The 21227-nt window shown below is 41.1% G+C and overlaps 1 protein-coding gene across 9 annotated transcripts in view; it reads left to right on the plus strand.

The window, feature by feature from the left end:
* Positions 1-21227, plus strand: part of NTRK3 (neurotrophic receptor tyrosine kinase 3) — a 420101-nt gene that overhangs the window by 179272 nt on the left and 219602 nt on the right. For 4 of the 9 annotated variants that reach the window (XM_075575194.1, XM_075575201.1, XM_075575199.1 and 1 more), the window contains 7 exons: positions 5638-5795; positions 7667-7809; positions 9581-9722; positions 10136-10432; positions 11691-11714; positions 12273-12343; positions 15289-15391. In XM_075575194.1, coding sequence (XP_075431309.1) covers positions 5638-5795; positions 7667-7809; positions 9581-9722; positions 10136-10432; positions 11691-11714; positions 12273-12343; positions 15289-15391 — 938 coding nt within the window. The remainder of the gene's footprint in view (positions 1-5637; positions 5796-7666; positions 7810-9580; positions 9723-10135; positions 10433-11690; positions 11715-12272; positions 12344-15288; positions 15392-21227) is intronic. The other 5 variants (XM_075575197.1, XM_075575202.1, XM_075575195.1 and 2 more) reach the window with 4 other exon arrangements.

Raw genomic sequence — 21227 nt, forward strand, 5'->3', positions numbered from 1 at the left:
CAGACATTGTACAGAATGGTGCAATCCCAGACATTGTACAGAATGGTGCAATCCCAGACATTGTACAGAATGGTGCAATCCCAGACATTGTACAGAATGGTGCAATCCCAGACATTGTACAGAATGGTGCAATCCCAGACATTGTACAGAATGGTGCAATCCCAGACATTGTACAGAATGGTGCAATCCCAGGCATTGTACAGAATGGTGCAATCCCAGGCATTGTACAGAATGGTGCAATCCCAGACATTGTACAGAATGGTGCAATCCCAGACATTGTACAGAATGGTGCAATCCCAAACTGGTGCAATCCCAGACTGATCTGGACATTTGGAAGCTTTAAAAATAATTCCATAAGAGTTTCTTTAGTGCATCGCGGTTTAGATTAGGAACATTATGTTGGGTAAATTGGCGCGAGTACTGGCTGCCTCTTCATGTTTAAGTCATTGAGTTTTCAGTGACAGAAAGGCAGGCGTGGCCCCAGCAGATCGGTGTATTTTGGTCAATGGTAAACGACATTGCGCTCATGCTCAGGGACTCTATTTAATACACTGTGAATCCGTTCCCCAGTGCTTGGAAAGGGAGCAGCGTCCATCAAATGCACGGAACTGCGCTCCTCTCCAGCTCTGGGGAAGACGCTTCAGAGGATTCTGAGTGCAGGCCTGTGAACTAATTATAAAGAGTGGAATTGTGTGGAGACCGGCTTACAGAAAGAGAACTGGAATACATTTTTCAATATCTTTTTTTTAAATACCAAACAGGGCTAGCCAAAGAACCGTGACATTTTCTTAATTTAAATATTAAAGTTCATTTTGTCTTTTCTTCTTTCCACTGTATACTCATTTTTCTTCCTGACCGTCTTGCTCGCATTGTCTTTGTTTTACTACCTGTATTAATGTTCTGCTTAATTCTCTGGATGAGCGCTTTGAATATAACAGCGCTATGCAAATGCTAAATATATACATAAAAATATATATACGGAAGCAGTAAACCGTAAAGACATTCACTTTTGGAATGAAGGATGCTGAGGATGTCTACAGGGACCCTAATCAATCTGAAGCAATTTTATTAGCTGACTAAAACACAACCGTAAAACATATGGCACAAACTAAGTTGAGTCTTTTTTTATTAGGGTACAAGGGGACACACGCACCTTAATGAAAGTACAGTACCTGCTTTTCCAAAAAACTGCTAACATTTCCTCCATTAAGTCCACATGTACTGTACAGTGGGGGCTGCTTATTGCTTGTTTTTCCCCTTCTCATTTAATAGCAATAACACTGGGAACAACCTATCTTCAGACTGGGTTTTCCATGTGCTGTTAATTTTCAGGTTTCACTTCTGGGAGACTGAAGGGTCAGACACACGAGGGAGGTGCAATGGAAATGGGGACTTGGTTTCTCCAAGCGAGTGTCATGACATTCAAGTGCTGCTTATCAATTCCTCTCGTGAGCAAGGACTTCTCTGGTGCTTTTCCTTACATAGAGAAACGCAATGTGTTGTCTTCCAATCCCATGGAGATTTCCAGCACACTATTCATATACATGTGCTTGTCACTTAGGGGAGCGCTCCATTTCTCTGTTCGGCTATTATAATATCATTCAGATGCCTTTGTGTTTGGGGAGAGATATTTCTTCCATTTCCGCCTCACTCTTCTTGTCTCATTGCCTTTGTTATGGCCTGCAACTTGCACGCCCGTTTTTTATGCCTCACTTTGTAAGGTGTCGTTCTTGTAGTGGGTGTTCGTTGGGTAATAAGTTACACATCAGATCATTTGTAGTTAGTTTTGTAGCATTGTTCAAACAAGCAGCATCCAGATTATTCAAAACAGAAAATGTTTCTCCGGTTGAGTACACGTTTGCAAAAAGTCATTGTTATTTTGTTACTTGCCTCAGCGTTCAAGAGCTGGCCTTCATGGCACATAGAGTTCAAGCAAAGCGTCTCAGCACACTCACAGGAATAGTCTTACAGGAAATATAATGGTACATGAACTCATTGTTTCACCAGTAACAACCAAGTCCCCTGGATGATACTTCACATATCTCAAGTGTTGTCAACCCAGATCATGGAATACAAGCACATTTGTATTGGACAGGACTTTAAAACAAATCTGTAAAGGGAACTGCGTGTGACACCTTGGAATGACTTGTCAGCCTTCTGTATATGTTATACTATAGGCTTGACGTCACTGTCATATCTGTTCTGTTTACTGGTTGGTTGAAATCACTTTATTCCAGCTCAGTGATAATGGAGCACAGCGCTCCGAGGCATCTCTTCTGGAACTGAAGTCATCATTGTCTGATGACATTTACTTCAAGAACCGTGTAGCCAGTGCTTCATATTCTCCTGTTTCTGTGCGGTAAGTGGGAAATGAGCAAACATTGGACTTTTTTTTCTCGGTGTTCTGAGCAAGCATTGCTTTTAGCTTGTTATTTATTTCTGTATCTGTGGGTAGTTAATTAGTAATATGTAAAAAGTGACAATAGTCAACAGTCACATTTACCAGTTAGTCATGATACAGTAACCGACCCTTGAAAGAAGTTTCATGGACAGAGCAGGCCACTTTGGTGACAGATGAAAACAAGCGGTTTAAGTAGTTTGTGAAGGATTTTTTCAAATGAAAACACATACAAACTTATATATAGAAGCAAGAAATACGCTCTGCCAACAAAGAGGTCTCAGACCGCAAGAGTCGGGATGGTGCATAGCGAGAAATTAGGGCTGAGATGTAAGGAGGGGCAGAGGAGTGTAAAGCTATAAAAGTGAGGAGGAGAATTGCGTGTGAGATGCGGGATTTGATAGGAAGCCAGGAGAGGGATTTCAGGAGGGGAGACGCTGAGACAGATTTAGGAAAGAGCAGAGTGCGTACTTTTGTCAACCGTACCATTGCTTCATGGAATATATTTTTATTTATTTCTAACAACATTTATATACTAGTTAGTAAAACAGTAGTGGGGTTACACATGGAACATTTCACGTGATGAGCATATAGAAATTGTTAATCTGCCTTTGGGCTGGGCGGGGACGACGACATTATGGTTAGTTTATGGGTTAGGTGCATTGAGAGAGTGTTTGGTTGGTGGGCAGGGGCTAGGGTCAGGTCTCTGGATTTAGGGACAGTGAAGGCGATTGGATCGGAGAGGTTGGTAGTTTTGGAGGAACTTTAGGAAGGTTTAGAGTGGTAAGTGTAACTGATACAGATTCATAGTGTAACAGTATGTTGTATTAACCCATGTTAGCTTCCAACATATTGGGGATTTAACCATTTGCCTGATAGAAGTGTCTGTAAAAAGGGTCACATGCAAAAACAGCTGCATTTTAGTTTCAATAAGATTTAGATAGATGCGCAGTATTAGAGAGAGAGAAACGCATTTGCAAATGAATGCGGTCCTTCCCATAAACATCACTGTAAATAGAATTGTGAGATGCCACATTAATAAATTATCAAGCAAATGTATGAATAATCCATGGTACAAAAAATGCAGCAGGTTTGTGGTGTTAAAGAGATCCAGTAAATGGCAGAAGTTAATTTGTGCTCAGTCCTCCCGTGTGTCCTTCGATTAGGACAAGTTACATCATTGGCACTAATGCAGGTTGTTAGTAAATTTAGCCCTGAAGCACACTGGTCTTTCATTATTAATGCAGTCTTCATTAATTATCAACAGAAATGGGAGACAGTATGTTATCCACTTTATTGCTTGCAGTAGTACGGAGTTAAATCTCCTGACGAAGTCATGCAGCGATGTCACTGATAACACATAGAAATATGAGCCACTCACTGGCGCCTGCGGTAGATCGTCGTCACTTTAAGATCATTCACTTGTAGTTCTCAGAGTTGTAATATTGTGTAAGAATTAAAGATATATGGATATATATCTATATTTATATCAATATATATATATATATATATATATATATATATATATATATATATATATAGATATATACATATATGTAAGGCACTTTCACTGCTGTTTGGGTTTTTGATTTTTGGGTTTTTGATCTTTTTATAAATTATGGAAATAACCCCTTTTTTATTTTTTAACATTGGAACTTTTGCACCCATCTTCAATACATACGTAGATATATCTCTGTGTTTTGTCTGTGTGTGTGTGTGTGTGTGTGTGTGTGTGTGTACAGTGTATATATATATATATATATATATATAATTGGTCGGGGTCCCCAAAAGTACTTATTCCTTGCTTTTGCAATGTATTGTACTCATAATATTACAGTTTTTTAGTATTGACTTTATTATGATGATGATTATTATTATGATGATTATTATGATGATGATTATTATTATGATGATGATTATTATGATGATGATTATGATTATTATTATTATTATGATGATGATTATTATTATTATGATTGTTGTGAGCATTCTTTAAAAAAATACCTGTGCAGATTTTCTACTCCACTGTTTCCGTGCATTTCTCTGTTTGTGTTCTTTCTTAATGTGCTTTATACACACACACACACACACACACACACACACACACACACACACACACACACACACACACACACACACACACACACACACACACACACACACACGAACACGAACACGTTACAATATTATACAAATGTTCTAGCTGTAATTCTCCCACAATATTGCCTGCTATACAGTACCATCAAATAGAGACTGCAGCACCCACACCCTGCACAGTGATTACAGAAGTGGCAGACATTATTGTCTCTGTTATCACGCAGTAAGGCCTCGTTCAGGGTGGCAGAGACAGGAGGTGGAGGGCGCGCGTCCGCGTGTGCGTGCGTCAGTCTGCTGGCCGATGTGTGCACACCATCCCCAGCAGACCTTTGCTAGCGTTGAGGAGGTGGGGCTACAGACCTGAGGTTAGGGATGGGTGTTGCTCTTCTGACTACACTTTCCCGAATGATTTGATTGGCTGCCGAAGTACCAGTGACGCTGCTGCAGTTGTTTATTGAAACTGTAGCAAGCGTCAACTCCGTACTTCGGCGACAGGGTGGCTGCTACCCTGACAACTGATATTAACTTTAAATACTTTGTTTCGAACGTGCGCGCGCACGTAAGCCCACGCACGTCGCGAAGCAGGCACCCAGAACGAGGCCTAAGGCATTACATGGTGCCATTTAGCATACGGTATGTTGTAACTCACGACTCCACTTGTTTGAATGGAGACGCGGCAAATCGCACGATAAAACTTGCGTCAGTGGTAACGTGTTATTGTTCGGTGTATATCTCAAGTTTCAGATACAGGACGAGCACAAATCGCTACTAAGATCCAAATTCGCTGGTTTGTTGGGCTCATCATTGGGAAAGCCATGTATTGTGTGTGCCTGCACATATATCTTTTACAGATGTAATCAATGTTATATTTCTCGCTAGCGAAGGTGAAATAGCGTATTTCCCCCTCCCTTTTCTCACGTGCGGCTGATTGAAAACAAAGGCGGCTTCTCCTGCTTGCACGTTGTGTATGTCCCGCTGCAATAACGTAACCTAATAACATTTCTATGGGCCATTTGCTAAATAAATATGGGAAATGTCACTGATATTTATCTAGTTTTGCAGATTTATTTGTAATATAATAGCGACAGCTGCTTGTGGCTCGTACACATTTTTTTTCTCTCTCTTCTTCTCCCTGTCTTTAGGAGAATAGAAAGGAATTACTTTAACTGCAGCTGTGACATCCGCTGGATTCAACTTGGTCAGACGAAAAATGAAGCTAACCTGAAACCCCAGCAGCTGTACTGTATGAACATGGATGCTGTGGTCATTCCGTTGCAGGAAATGAACATTACACAGTGTGGTAAGGAGTTAACTTTTGCCTCTGACACTTCTGGTAGCGCAGGAGAATACAGCGGTAATTCTATATCTGCCGAAGTGGCCGCTAGGACCGTTTTTTGGCCAAGAATGACCACTGAGAAAGATAAGGCCCTAAGTCGGCTATGTACACTATTACGCCATTTTGAAAGGTTAGGACATACAGTATCAATTTAGGAGGATACCCCAACCAATCTGGCTCGAATCTCTAATCCTGACTGCCTGTCAATACGCCTCCTGTTTAGGGGCCAGTTAGCAAGCGGCTATGTACTGTATTTGGCCCAGTTTAGCCTGTGGTCGCACCAGCTTCAAAATAGTAATAGTATTATTATTATTTAGAAAGATATATACTGTACAATGTTATTTTTATACTATAAAAACTGAGAGGGAGACTCGTTTGTGTCCAATGCAAGTATTGATTTTAGATAATATAAAACTATTTAGTAGGTTGGGAAACCCCCTGTTGCTTCCAGTCAGACCTGAGATGATATTTGAAGGGGCACAGGGGGCTTGAGCAGAAAGGAGGTAATTATGTCTCAAGTTCTTTAGAACTTTGATTTTAAAAGACAGGAGAACGTCACGTGTACCATGCAGGTACAATAATAAGGATTCACGTTATTCAGTCCCTTTAGCACGGAATATCTTAATACGGTATTTCCTGTTCTTTTTGTCTTCCCGAAGGATTAGCATCGGTTATTGAGATAAATAGTTCTCATCGCCACTCCATTTTTCTATTCTCCGTTTTTTCCTGTCAACAGGTGCTTGAGAATATGTGATAAATATAAGCAGCTTAGTAAAAATGTTTCTTGGTCTCTTGCTTTGTTTGCAAAAATGTAAAACCTGAAGATGATCCTTTTTTCTCAAGTCCTTTTTTTTATTTTTCTCTGCGAGCAGTGGTTGTAAATCCTTTATTTTAATGGAATCCATGCAGCATCCTCGAGATTAGAAACCAGTAGCAATTACACTGTTGATCACATTGTTGTGACGGCTTTTTATGTATTTGAGCACATTTAAGCATAGGTTTCAAGATTAGAAATAGTGCCTATTAGAGGAGTGCAATATAATCACTAAATTGTGCCTTTAAGAAATATTTTAAAGTATTAAATGAATCCATATCTAGTAGATAATAAGATTTTCGAAGGGATGTTTTATAGGGGTTTAACTCTGAGTCCCAAGCAGATTATGCAGCATTTTCCAGGAGAAGGTATAGACTGGGCACAGCCCCCAGCATTAGGCAGTAGCCCTCATAAGGGGCGTGGGGCTGGTGCAAGGCGGGTGCTGGGCCATATTGGCCGTCCAGAACATCAGAGGAGGAGGTTGCTTGCACCGATGGAGACCATCTGGCAACAGCGTAGGGGGGAAGCGTTGGTAAGGACCAAAGCTGCGTGCCAGGTACGCCGTCCTTAGGGGAGGGAAATGGGAGGGGCCAAGGCCTATTTCAGCCAGGTGAGCGAGGCACCGGTCAGCAAGAGAAGATTGGCAAGGTTTTAGGATACAGGAAAAGAGTGACGGGTTGCCATAAGTCAGGCTGGCTTAGCTACAAGAAGAGATTGGTGAGCTGGAGGTTCCAGCGGTACCATCGGGCCGGCTCTGCCCAAATCACAAAAAAGTATGGCTGCGCGGTGCCAGCTATATGGTTGTCTCCAAGCAGGGGATTCAATTACTACATACAGATGGGGGGTGAGGGCTTGTTGGCAGCTTGTTGTCTAGGAACGCCACCCCACATTTGCCCATAGTATAACAGCTGGCCGGCAGTTTGTGTTTGGATTTTTTTTATTAATAAAGTGGCAGGTGCTCGAGATCAGCAGCCTAGGCCATTTCTGAAAAATGTGTTGACATGATGCTGTCTGTGTGCAGACCCTCCCGAGATCAGCGTCAGCCACAGTAGCTTGATTGTGCAGGAAGGAGACAATGCAGTAGTAACCTGCAATGGTTCTGGTTCGCCTTTACCCGATGTGGACTGGATTGTAACAAATCTCCATTCAATAAACACTCATCAGGTAAGCAGCGGGTAAAGCAAAAAACACTTCATCTGTCCTGCGTATGGAAGGGGAGCATGCAGTATTTGTGCGCAGTATTAGAATGTTAACATGAATACAATGGGTATTATTTAACAAAGTATCCAGGCCACGAAATTGGGACACAAGTGGCACAAAATACGGCACCAGATTTATCAAAGGATAAAAGTATATCTTTTGAGAGCAATGGGTTTTGTTTGTTCACCAATTCAAATCTACCTACACAACCCCTGTAAGCTCAAACACCGACCCACCTCGCCATATATATTTGTCACAACGAGAGCTACTGCGTATGTGACAATGTATAAACAAAAGACAGAGAACCCCAGTGCTACCTCCAACAGGACAAATCATTAAATACTGTTCTTTTCATATGTCAGGGTCACTTTGTTACATTCTTTTTGTTTGTTTGATAAATCTGGAACAGGTTTTTTTGGTTCTGCATTCATCAGTTCAAAGCTTGGAGACCGGTGAACATAATTATAATACAAGTGTCAGCAAAAAGGCTCTAGACATTACATGAAGCGCATGCAGCAAAGAGTTCAACCATGTTCATCCAGAACTGAAGAGGTGATGGAGAATCCGTATTCCCACTGATAACCATTTATTGGCTAACACCAGTTCTTTGGTGTTGTGATTGGTTATTTAATAGAGGACCCCTTATATGTATATGTATATATGTGTGTATATATATATTTATATGTGTTTGTGTATATATATATATATATATATATATATCTACAACATGCTTTTAATGCATTTTTGTTCAGGAGCAGCCATATATTAGGCTACAGAGGGGTTTTGCTTCGTGTCGAGTCTAGTGGGTTGAAGTGAAGAAGAGAGGAGAATATGCAAAGCTCATTTGTCTGCAAGATAACATGGAATAGGTCTGCTTTGCTGAGAGCTGCTGGGACTGTGACGGCTGTGATCGGAATTTGTAATCTTCTATCTATTTTCTTTATCGGGGAGGGGAAGCTCGTCCAGCCCCTTCAGTGAGAATGACTATGAGAAGGTCATCCTTCATACAGTGCCAGCTGTGCCCGGTGAATGATGCTGTACAGTAACTGCTCCTCAGTACATCAGACCTCCCATGTTGTTTACTGCTCAGTCCACCACTGCCCTCTGGCACTAAAGCAGTTACGCTCTCCTTTTAATAACCTAACTTAAAGGGTGCAATCTGCGATACGCATAAAAAAAATCTTATTTCTTTGGTGTGTAGAGAAATCTGTTTTTCTGTTTCAGTTTCTTTTGGAAGTGTAAAAAGTGGCTGTTTTCTGCGACATTAAATAATGGTTTTGCTAACCTTTAATTAATATATTTTATAACACTTTATTTTCCTTTTTTATATTGTTTAGCACATTGCACTTTTATATGGTTTTACAATACTTTGAAGAAATGCAAAGTTTACAGCCATTATGCAAAAACCACAATAAGACTAATTGTGTAAAATTGTGTGCTATTGTCTAGATGGGAATTGTATTAGAATGTCACTTTATTCTGACAATTATAGAGATAAAAAAAATACAGTTACCACTATAAAGAAAATAACCAAGTACAAAAAAGACGTTTGTAGAAATGAATTCTCTTTTCTTTGTTAAAATGTCCTTTGATGCCACAATAAAGGGGTCCTTTGTTCTTTCACACAGATTGCTTCACAGGACTCTTTATGCACGTACTGGTACTTTGTTTCATTTTTAAAACTTTTCTTGCATGTCTCTCTTATTTTTTTTTTCTCCAATCATGGTGTCTACAGACCAACGTCAACTGGTCCAACGTACATTCCATCAACCTGACCCTAGTGAATGTTACAGGCGAGGACAACGGCTTCACCTTGACCTGCATTGCAGAGAATGTGGTGGGAATGACCAATGCGAGTGTGCCACTCACTGTGTACTGTAAGTTTGCTGCGACTAATGGTTATGTGGGAGTAATATTAGGTTGCATGCTAATAACGTGTATTACGTTGTTTGCCTGCATTGTGGTTCTATGAATCCACCTCCCTTCTCTTTCTTCACCACATGTATTTGGCCTAAAAGCTGCATTAAAGTTAAGTAAAGAGATTATATAAATATGAACACATTGGAGAGGTATTAAGGCTGAAAAACCAATGGGATAAATATGCAGCTGAATACTTTACATATGTTAGTAAGATAGCACAAATGATCTGGTCTGTTGTCATGAAGTTATAAGAATTAGCAAAATGAAGATACCTTCAGTAGGTTCATCCACCTGGATCTATATGAAGACCATGGAGTTTTGTGCTCTGCCAATGCAAATTCCTTTTCCCTTCTCTTTTATCTTTTCCTAGTTCCACCCCGGATATTGAGTCTAAAAGAACCAGAATCTCGGCACGAGCATTGTATCGAATTTGTGGTACGTGGGAATCCTCAGCCAATCCTAACCTGGTACCATAACGGCCAAGCTCTTAGAGAGGTGGATTTCATACGTACTGAGGTCTACCGTCAGGATAATGTCTCAGAAGGCTGCCTTCTTTTCAATAAGCCAACGCATTATTACAATGGAAATTACACTCTGGTTGCTAGTAATAAGCTAGGAGTTGCTAAGCAAACTGTTTATGCACATTTTCTGGAACAGCCTTTCCCAGGTAAGTCATTTACATACTGAATTGGTTCGAAAACAATAACTCCTCTGCTGCAGAGTAGGATTGGGGTGTCTTGTTTATAGTGAATTGCAGGTCTCTTTGGCAGGTTCAAGGTCCTATTAAAAGTAACCCTTTGTGCCATTAGCACTTGGCTGTAGACGTATCTGGCGCTGGATAACGTATCTCAGTTTAACGGCATTGTTTGCATTTCCAACATACAGGTTACATACATCTTGATCTGCAAAATATAGCAATTATTGCATCCTCCCTTCAGCGGCATAAACCATTTAATCAGAGACAGGTGGCAAAATGTTTCACTACTGTAAGATGGAAAAGCATCTACTTTATGTACCATCCCCAGCCCCCCCCCCCCACCCCTAAATAATAGAAGACGGGTATATTTTGTATCTTACCCTAGTGAAAGTCATGTCCACCACCTCCTCTCCCTTACACACTCGTACTCTCTCACACTATCCCCCTCTCTCACTCTATCCCCCTCACTCTATCTTTCTCACAATCTCTGCCTCTCTCTCCCTTTTCTCTCTCTCCCCCTTCCACCCTCTCTCTCTCCCCTCCTCTTCTCTCTCTCTGTCTCCCCCCTCTTTTCTCAGACTCCTCCTATCTTCTCTGACTCCCCCTCCCATCCCCTCCCCCCACCCCCATCCTTTCCCCCCCACCCCCATCCTCTTCCCCCCACCCCCATCCTCTTCCCCCTCCCCACCTGTGGGGTGGGGTTTGCGGGGTCTGTCTGGGCTTTACCCAGCAGTTCAGGGGGACCCACCCAGGCGACCGATTGCAGAAGTTGGACCCGACTTCTGGGCTGGCCTCTGGGACTGCCGGGGCTGGCCCCCCTCTCCCGCCGGCCCGGCACACATCCCCCTTTCTAGTTGCAACATAGGGCTCAGGGAACATTGGTGAGTATGATTCCCCCGCAGTATCCTACACCGAATCACTGAAAATACAAGCACATCAAAACAATAAAAGTCTCTTAAGTTCACAATATTCGTGGTGCTGCTGGTTACTGTATGGAGAATATTAATTCTCGGCCACCATGTTATAATGTAGCTAGGAAACACAAGTTGCATGCTGCCAGAGTGCTGTGATGGAATATACATTGAATTGTGTTGCTGAATATAAACACATTGCATTCAGTATTGCATAATGTGCTGCTTATTACACCATTAGATATATCATGTCAATTCACCAAAACATCCTGTTTTTGCTCACTAAATCTGCCATTTAATTGTCTGTCTTTTTACAGAGATTACTGATTATTTCTTTTCAGGTAAGTTTCCATTTTTACTGTTTTATTATGTACTGTATATTTACATTAGGTCCTTGCCTCTTCTTGGAGAATAAGTCTGAAGGGTCTGTATTTTCTTTGCCACGTGCCTAATAGATCATGTTGACAGCTAGACCAAAGGGGACTTGGCAAAGAAATCCCACTGCTCCCCAATATACCTTCTGTTAACAATGGTGGTATTTATTGGTAACCTTATCTTGTATGTTAATGGAACATACGTCTCATGGGCCACAGGAAGCAAGTCCCAGCCACGGTGGCAAAATAATAACCAAAGTAGAATTTCTCTGTAATAAGTAAAAAAAATGTCCATATTTGATGATTCTGGAATTTCATTACAATGTCTTCCAATCTCTTGGGACACATATACATTTATATTGAAAATAAGAATGGTCCCTGGGTAGTGAAGCACAGTTTCATGGCTGCTGGTATCCAATTATCTGAACCCGGAGATAAAAATAGCATGTGCCCTTTTAGGCAGGCTGTGAATAAGGAGCATCATAATATATTGTTCATAGAATGATTCTCCTCCTCCTGTTCCAGCAGCAGATTTTGGAGTCAGTCCCACGCCTCCAATCAGCGTGACGCATAAACCAGAAGAGGACACTTTTGGCGTGAGTTCCATTTTGATGTCCTTAAAAAAACACAGACTCTGCTTTTTAACTTACTTTAAAGCAGGTGGAGGGGCAGGGCAATGCCAGTCCTCAAGGACCACCAACAGGTCAGGGTTTCAGGACATCCCTGCTTCAGCACAGGTGGCTCAATCAGAGGCTCAGTCGAAGACTGGGAAGCAGGGACTAGTTGAGCCACCTGTACTGAAGCAGTGATATCCTGAAAACCTGACCTGTTGCTGGCCCTTGAGGATTGGAGATGCCCACCCCTGCTCCAAAGTATTCTGAAACTACTGCAATCTTGGCACACTTTCCACCCATTTTCATTACATAATACATATTGTATCTAATACCTTATTGTACATGGTTCCTATTTGTCATGTAGCCTTTCTGTATTTGCCAAGCCCCACAGTACGAAGAAAGCGTTTACTCCTGCCCTTGCACATCAATTTCTAGGGTTTGTTCTCTCTCGTCGTCAAAACCGTATTATCCCGAAAGGCGTTAAACAGAAGCAATTTGTCAGCTTCACTATTCGTCCGTCACTTAGGTGGATTTTGACTATTTGCGGTTCGAATATTGGGGCCAAAAAACAATATTGTAGAAGTGATACCTTTAATAGCTAACTTGCGGTTAAAAAGAGTGCAAGCTCTTGGGACTACAAAGATTCCTTCTTCAGGTAGATTTTTTTACACTGGTGAAAATGAGTGACACACAAAGTAACATGGAACTGCAAAAAGCTCATGTAAATTGGGCAGGAATTAGGGCAAGTGTGTCCCGGACAGCAAGAAGGTTCTGTGCATGCATATTACATTCTGTTGACCAGAATCTTTAGGTTTTGTGCACATTGTAAGCGTTTTATGATTTAACTTCGTCCATTTGCATTAAATTGATCAAAATTGCTGTTTGTTACTAATTGTCATATTTGTGACAGACGATGTTGACAATGTTCTTCAACCCCGCGAAAATGAGTGTCAAAGACTTTCTTACTGCGAAGACAGACCGGCGTTAACTTTAACGCCCATTAGTGTTAATGATATGTAAAAAAGGCATGGAACACCTGAACGCATCCCCAACAGCATTCTGTTACAGTTAACGCGGGACGTAGTGCGGTTTTATTAGGTCACAACTAAGCCTGACATTGGAAGGTTCTAGCACCTAATGCCAAGTCACAGCATTTCATTTGGCCTTGTCCAGGGTGCTGAAGTGTCCCACTTGGGTTTCCTATATTGCCTCAGCAATAAAGAAAGCCAAATGGAATACCTTGAACTAGGTCAAATAATTAGTCAAAGACCTTTATATTAACCCCTTTGAGTCCATAGTGGACATTAAGGAATGTATTATGAGTGCCTTGATGGTAGCTAATGTAGCCAAGGGGTTAATAGAAACACCCTAACGACCTTACTACCTATTGTATGCATAGTGAGGCACTGTACAACATGCTAGGGATTAATCTCCCCACTGAAGCCCCAAGCGGTGGCCTAACCTCCTTCCCGGGGCACCTATCCCCATAACCCACCAACCTTACCCCCACCCTCCCCCCACCTCCCAACAAACTTGCCTCCCCTCTATGGTACTGGTCATTAGCCTTACTAGCCAAAGGTGGGCAACGGGTCAATAAAAACACAAAATACAACATAAAAAAATATATAAAGAAATACAATTACACACACACGCTTATATATATATATATATATATATATATATATATATATATACACACACAAATACTTTAATAAAATGATATATTGTATTTTTATTGGCTAGTAAGGCTAGTACTGTAGAGGGGGGTTAGGTTTGTTTGTGGGGTGGGTTATGGGGGTAGGTTCCTCAGGGAGGGAAGTTAGGCAACTCGGTTGACTTCAACAGGAGGCTAGCACCTTGTATCTCATAGCAGTTGTACAGTACCTCTATGGCATACAATGGGTAGTAAGGTCGTTAGGGTCTTTATATTAACCCCGTGGCTACCTTCATGTCCATTATGATTTCTAATACATTCCAGGTATATATTGAATGGATATCTCTGTACTGGCAGCTAGCGCCAGGGTGTCTTATCCGGCCATGTTAGCCATATTCTAATGAGGGCCCTAATTGCCATTGTGTTTGCATGCAATTAGTTTTGGGGTTCGCCGTTACGCGTGGGGAGACTGTCGTCCGTTAGCTATTTTGGTAACGGGCCGTTATGAGCCCTGATGTAACGGAGCTTTGGCTATCTGGGCCAGACATGGAAATAGACTCTTATTCAGGCCAAACCCAGGAACAATCTGTCAGAAACACAGCAAGGTTTTGCATACAAGGTGCTGAAATAGACAATTATTATTCAGGCACCTTCCCGGGTTCAGTTTTATATCAGCCTTTGTTCTGGCAATTAAAGCATCTGCTATTTTCCCTGTCTTCCTTTCATAAGGTCAGGGTAGCCAGTGTTTGCTGTAAATCTGAATCCTGATTATCCTTATGTCACTCGGCACACACTCCGTAACCTCCATCACTGGAAAGTCCTTCAACGTGCCCTTGGAAGTGAATTTCCTTGTGCACCTTTAGGGTCTGTTTTGCTTTGGTAGAATACACATTACAATATGCCTTTAGAACAGGGGCGACCAACTCCAGTCCACAAGGGCCACCAACAGGTCAGGTTTTAAGGATATCCCTGCTTCAGCACAGGTGGCTCAATCAGTGGCTGCACCACCTGTACTGAAGCAGGGATATTTTGAAATTCTGGCCTGTTGGTGGCCCTTGAGGACTGGCGTTGGCCGCCCCTGCTTTAGAATCTCTTTTGTTCACCTTGTTGTTGTTTGTGATTTCCACAAGAGAGACCAAGTCTGTTTCACCTTCTATAAAGAAAAGACATTTCATTCTTACAAACAACGCTAGCTATATTTGCCTGCCCACCAAGGACCAGCTATATTTATTTTCTGGAGTCCTTTAATGCATTTTGTTTTAATTATTCACAGGTATCGATAGCAGTCGGGCTAGCAGCTTTCGCATGTGTCCTGTTGGTCGTACTCTTTATTGTCATCAATAAATATGGAAGACGTTCAAAATTTGGAATGAAAGGTAAGAATGACAGATACTTACTTACTCACGTACAGAGACCACTGTTTGAAATGTACAATATCAGCTGGAAGAGCTGCCTTTCTACTTTCTTTTGAAGGAGAATTGTATTATTTTTGGTATATTTTATGTTTTATGGCTTTTAGATTGGCTTTCGCCTTGATTCCAACAGTTATAACAGACATTATTGTGTCAGGCGATCAGTAACAATGCATTGATCTTAATAAAAATGGAGTTGGTTTTACTTTATTCCCTTTTGTGAATTGTTATGTATTTGTTGCAGTGCATTCCATTTACCTGTACTGGAGGGATTAAGAAATAAATATTGATCCATTACTAGCACAGAGCAAAATGATGTGAAACTATCCATAATTCTGTAATGGTAAAAAAGTAAAACTCATATCTTGTCTAGAAATAAAATCCATATCATGGTGCGTAGAAGTGCAAATCAGTACTGAAGAGTCTATTATAAAGGTAACATTCTTGGTAACTTTGTGTATGCATTGTACAGAAAGTATACTAGTAACGTTCAATAATAAATTACTCTCTTCCCTGCTCTAATTTCTCATCCCTCCGTTAAGTCATTAACTTGCAGAATCTTTGCAGTTTGTTCATGTTGAACAGATGCATTTCATGAAGAAACAACAAGTCAACTTGTAGATTTTTTTAAAAGTAATTAATAAAAGTTTCCACCACACAGCACTACGTTACTTCAGGACTATTTAATCAGTTTTAAGTGATATTTTCAGTCAAATAGATTTTAAACTAACTCAAGATCGAACGTTGCTCAACACCTCTCTTAAAAGTGTGAGTTCTTAACCTTGGAATGAATCCCGAGCAGTGTCACCCCCTATCACAAGGCCTTGTTTTTAGCGATTACTGTACATATTGTGTGTTATTCCAGCTGCATCGTGTCATAGACGGCTTAATTGGTTCTGTTTCGGGACGTTACATCAGGTCCATCAAAAAGAGACCTGACAATACCATCACAAGCTAATGTATGACCCGTGGTATGTATGATCTAATGCAGGGGTGCACAAACTGGGGGGCGCAAGATTTTCTAGGGGGGCGCGGCAGTTATATAGGCTCTGCGCCCTTCCCCAAGGCACTGTCTGGCTGTTGCCTCCTGACCAATCCCCTGCCCTGTCTGAGAGCTGTTCCTGCCTCCTGAGCAATGCCCTGCCCTGTCTCAGAGCTGTTCCTGCCTCCTGAGCAATGCCCTGCCCTGTCTCAGAGCTGTTCCTGCCTCCTGAGCAATCCCCTGCCCTGTCTCAGAGCTGTTCCTGCCTCCTGAGCAATGCCCTGCCCTGTCTCAGAGCTGTTCCTGCCTCCTGAGCAATGCCCTGCCCTGTCTCAGAGCTGTTCCTGCCTCCTGAGCAATCCCCTGCCCTGTCTCAGAGCTGTTCCTGCCTCCTGACCAATCCCCTGCCCTGTCTCAGAGCTGTTCCTGCCTCCTGAGCAATGCCCTGCCCTGTCTCAGAGCTGTTCCTGCCTCCTGAGCAATCCCCTGCCCTGTCTTAGAGCTGTTCCTGCCTCCTGACCAATGCCCTGACCTGTCTCAGAGCTGTTCTGACAAAGGAAAAGCTGATTGGCTAGAAGTAAAAACTTGGCAAGCTAGCAAAAATTCCGGGCATTACTGATTGGATAATGCTCGGAATTTTAACCTATCAGAGAGCAGGGCTTTCAATAATGCCCGGAATGTTACAGCTTTAGCCTATAATTAAGTAATAATCCCCAAAGAACAGGGCATTACTGGCCAATAATGCCCTGTCTGGAAGAGGTGAAGGCCCGAGGCGAAGCCGAGGGTAGGGATTTCAATAATGCCCGGAATTTTACAGCTATAGCCTATAATATTGAATAACAGATGCAATGCTTTCCTTTCATGTATACGGTCTGTTTTGTAGTTTATTATATTGTTAGAGGGTTTAGATAACCTTTGCTCTGCTGAACTGATCCATCATATTTCACTTCTCAGTGCATTTCAACAAAGAGGACATTATAGCAGCAATGTCATTACAGTGGGCACATTTAGATACTGCAAGGTAGGGCTGGGCAACTGCAGTCCTCAAGACCCCCCCCAACAGGTCAGGTTTTAAGGATATCCCTGCTTCAGCACAGGTGGCTCAGTCAAAGACACCTGTTGGGGGGGGGGGGGGGTCTTGAGGACTGGAGTTGAGAACCCCAGCTGTACGGGGTTAAGTACAGTGTGTAACCCCGTGCAGGATTATAACCGCAGCGCTCCTGCAGTCCCAGCATGTTCAAGATAAAGGCGTCAGTAATAATGTGCTGGCGAGATACAATGTGTTTGACATGTCATCGTTCCCATTGTTTTCAGTCCACGTAAACAATAAAGGGAAAAAATGCATATACTGTGCATCATAATATACTGTACTGTATACACTGCATCATAATATACTGTACTGTATACACTGTGCATCATAATATACTGTACTGTATACACTGTACATCATAATATACTGTACTGTATACACTGCATCATAATATACTGTACTGTATACACTGCATCATAATATACTGTACTGTATACACTGTGCATCATAATATACTGTACTGTATACACTGTACATCATAATATACTGTACTGTACACACTGCATCATAATATACTGTACTGTATACACTGCATCATAATATACTGTACTGTATACACTGTGCATCATAATATACTGTACTGTATACACTGCATCATAATATACTGTACTGTATACACTGTGCATCATAATATACTGTACTGTATACACTCTGCATCATAATATACTGTACTGTATACACTGTGCATCATAATATACTGTACTGTATACACTGTGCATCATAATATACTGTACTGTATACACTGCATCATAATATACTGTACTGTATACACTGTGCATCATAATATACTGTACTGTATACACTGCATCATAATATACTGTACTGTATACACTGTGCATCATAATATACTGTACTGTATACACTGTGCATCATAATATACTGTACTGTATACACTGCATCATAATATACTGTACTGTATACACTGTGCATCATAATATATTGTACTATATACACTGCATCATAATATACTGTATACACTGTGCATCATAATATACTGTACTGTATACACTGCATCATAATATACTGTACTGTATACACTGTGCATCATAATATACTGTACTGTATACACTGTGCATCATAATATACTGTACTGTATACACTGCATCATAATATACTGTACTGTATACACTGTGCATCATAATATATTGTACTATATACACTGCATCATAATATACTGTATACACTGTGCATCATAATATACTGTACACAATATGGTTGGTAACTTTATACCACAGACATGTATGTTTAATCCGGGAGTCTGTTTGCTTTTCTATTGTTGAGTGAATAGATTCAAATTAAAATGTCAGAGAGGGAGGTTTTTCTTGGAAGACATAATCATTTTAGCCGAGTAGTTGAATGGAAGAAGATACATTTTTATTTCCTATGGAACATAAAAGCACAGAAAATATATTCTGCACACACTATCAGGATCCCTTTTAAGAGCCCATCACTATCAATTCATCTGGTATTCATTATAATGCCCCTGATCAAAAGCGCATTCATTTGATATTCATGTGGATGTCAAATGTACTTCCCAAGCTCCTCCATTATAATTTAGCATTAGTTAATAGGTACTTTAAAATAAAGTGGTTGATTATGATTGGGGGATATTAACATTTTTTTCTGATAAACAATTGCTAACTGTCCTCTGACTAGATTGCAAAAATATATACATTTGATTTGCGAGGAATTAGTGAGCTGGGAATAAATTCGGCGTGAACGTTATTACATCAGTGTAATGTCATTCAGTCCAAATGTTAAGGGGACAATGGAATTAATGCCAGACAGCAGCAAATGTTTATTTTCTACTGGACAAACTAATACCACATACTGCTGGTAATATCCGTCTCTTTGGCGCTAGTTTGTGGTAACTGTGTGCATTATTATAAATATTCTGCAATGTAAATCAGATGGAGTATAATTACCTGTGTAAGGCGTTGGGCATCCCGACCCCGGCGCTTTTTTTGCAGTTTTTTCTTAAAGCTGCAAAACATATGACATCTTATGTTTTTTTAAAAAGAAATCAGTTCTGTAATATTAAATACAGTATATATATATATATTTTATTCATTTTTATTCAACTCTTAATTTCATTTTTAAAGGATCTTAAAGCATCCTGTGATTTTTATAGCAGGTTTTAGCCCACATTCCCAGCAGTGCAAGACATGTGCAACACTGTCCTGTTTGTGATCATTTGTTGCCAATGTTCCCAGCAGTTTCAGCCAGTTGCCTGTGGGATATTATATTGTGTGTGCGTGTGGGGATATTATATTGTGTGTGCGTGTGGGGATATTATATTGTGTGTGCGTGTGGGGGTATTATATTGTGTGTGCGTGTGGGGGTATTATATTGTGTGTGCGTGTGGGGGTATTATATTGTGTGTATTGTGGGATGGTATTTTATTGTGTGTGTGGGATGGTATTTTATTGTGTGTGTGGGGAGGTTTTATATTGTGTGTGTGGGGAGGTATTATATTGTGTGTGGGGGGAGGTATTATATTGTGTGTGTGGGGAGGTATTATATTGTGTGTGTGTGGGGAGGTATTATATTGTGTGTGTGAGGAGGTATTATATTGTGTGTGTGAGGAGGTATTATATTGTGTGTGTGAGGAGGTATTATATTGTGTGTGTGTGGGGAGGTATTATATTGTGTGTGTGTGTGGAGGTATTATACTGTGTGTGTGAGGAGGTATTATATTGTGTGTGTGTGGGGAGGTATTATATTGTGTGTGTGGGGAGGTATTATATTGTGTGTGTGGGGAGGTATTATATTGTGTGTGTGTGGGGAGGTATTATATTGTGTGTGTGTGGGGAGGTATTATATTGTGTGTGTGTGGGGAGGTATTATATTGTGTGTGTGTGGGGGGAGGTATTATATTGTGTGTGTGTGGGGAGGTATTATATTGTGTCTGTGGGGAGGTATAATATTGTCGTTGGGTATTATATTGTGTGTGTGGGGAGGTATTATATTGTGTGGGGAGGTATAATATTGTTGTTGGGTATTATATTGTGTGTGTGGGGAGGTATTATATTGTTGTTGGGTATTATATTGTGTGTGTGGGGAGGTATTATATTGTGTGGGGAGGTATAATATTGTTGTTGGGTATTATATTGTGTGTGTGGGGAGGTATTATATTGTTGTTGGGTATTATATTGTGTGTGTGGGGAGGTATTATATTGTGTGGGGAGGTATAATATTGTTGTTGGGTATTATATTGTGTGTGTGGGGAGGTATTATATTGTTGTTGGGTATTATATTGTGTGTGTGGGGAGGTATTATATTGTGTGGGGAGGTATAATATTGTTGTTGGGTATTATATTGTGTGTGTGGGGAGGTATTATATTGTGTGGGGAGGTATTATATTGTGTGTGGGGGGTATTATATTGTTGGTGGCTATTATATTGTGTGTATTGTGGGAAGGTATTTTATTGTGGGGGGTATTAGTGTGTTTGTATGAGGTATACTTGTTTTGGGAGTGTTATTGGGGGGGACTTGTGTCAGAGGGGGGCCATTGAGTCATAGCTGAGTTGGGGAGAGGAAGATTAAGGGACGGGGGGGGGGGGAGTCAGGGATGAAGAGAGAGGGAAAGAGTCAGGGGAGAGAAATACATGGAGGGAAGGGGGGGAATAGAGGGGGAGCAAGTAGCAGTGAAAGAGGGAGGGGGCGGCTTGCAAGGTTGCCAACAAGGCGGAGAGGGGTGAGTACCTGTAAGAATAAAAATTTACTTT

This window comes from Ascaphus truei, chromosome 18 (genome assembly GCF_040206685.1).
Source record: "Ascaphus truei isolate aAscTru1 chromosome 18, aAscTru1.hap1, whole genome shotgun sequence".
NCBI classification, from domain to species: Eukaryota; Metazoa; Chordata; class Amphibia; order Anura; family Ascaphidae; genus Ascaphus; species Ascaphus truei.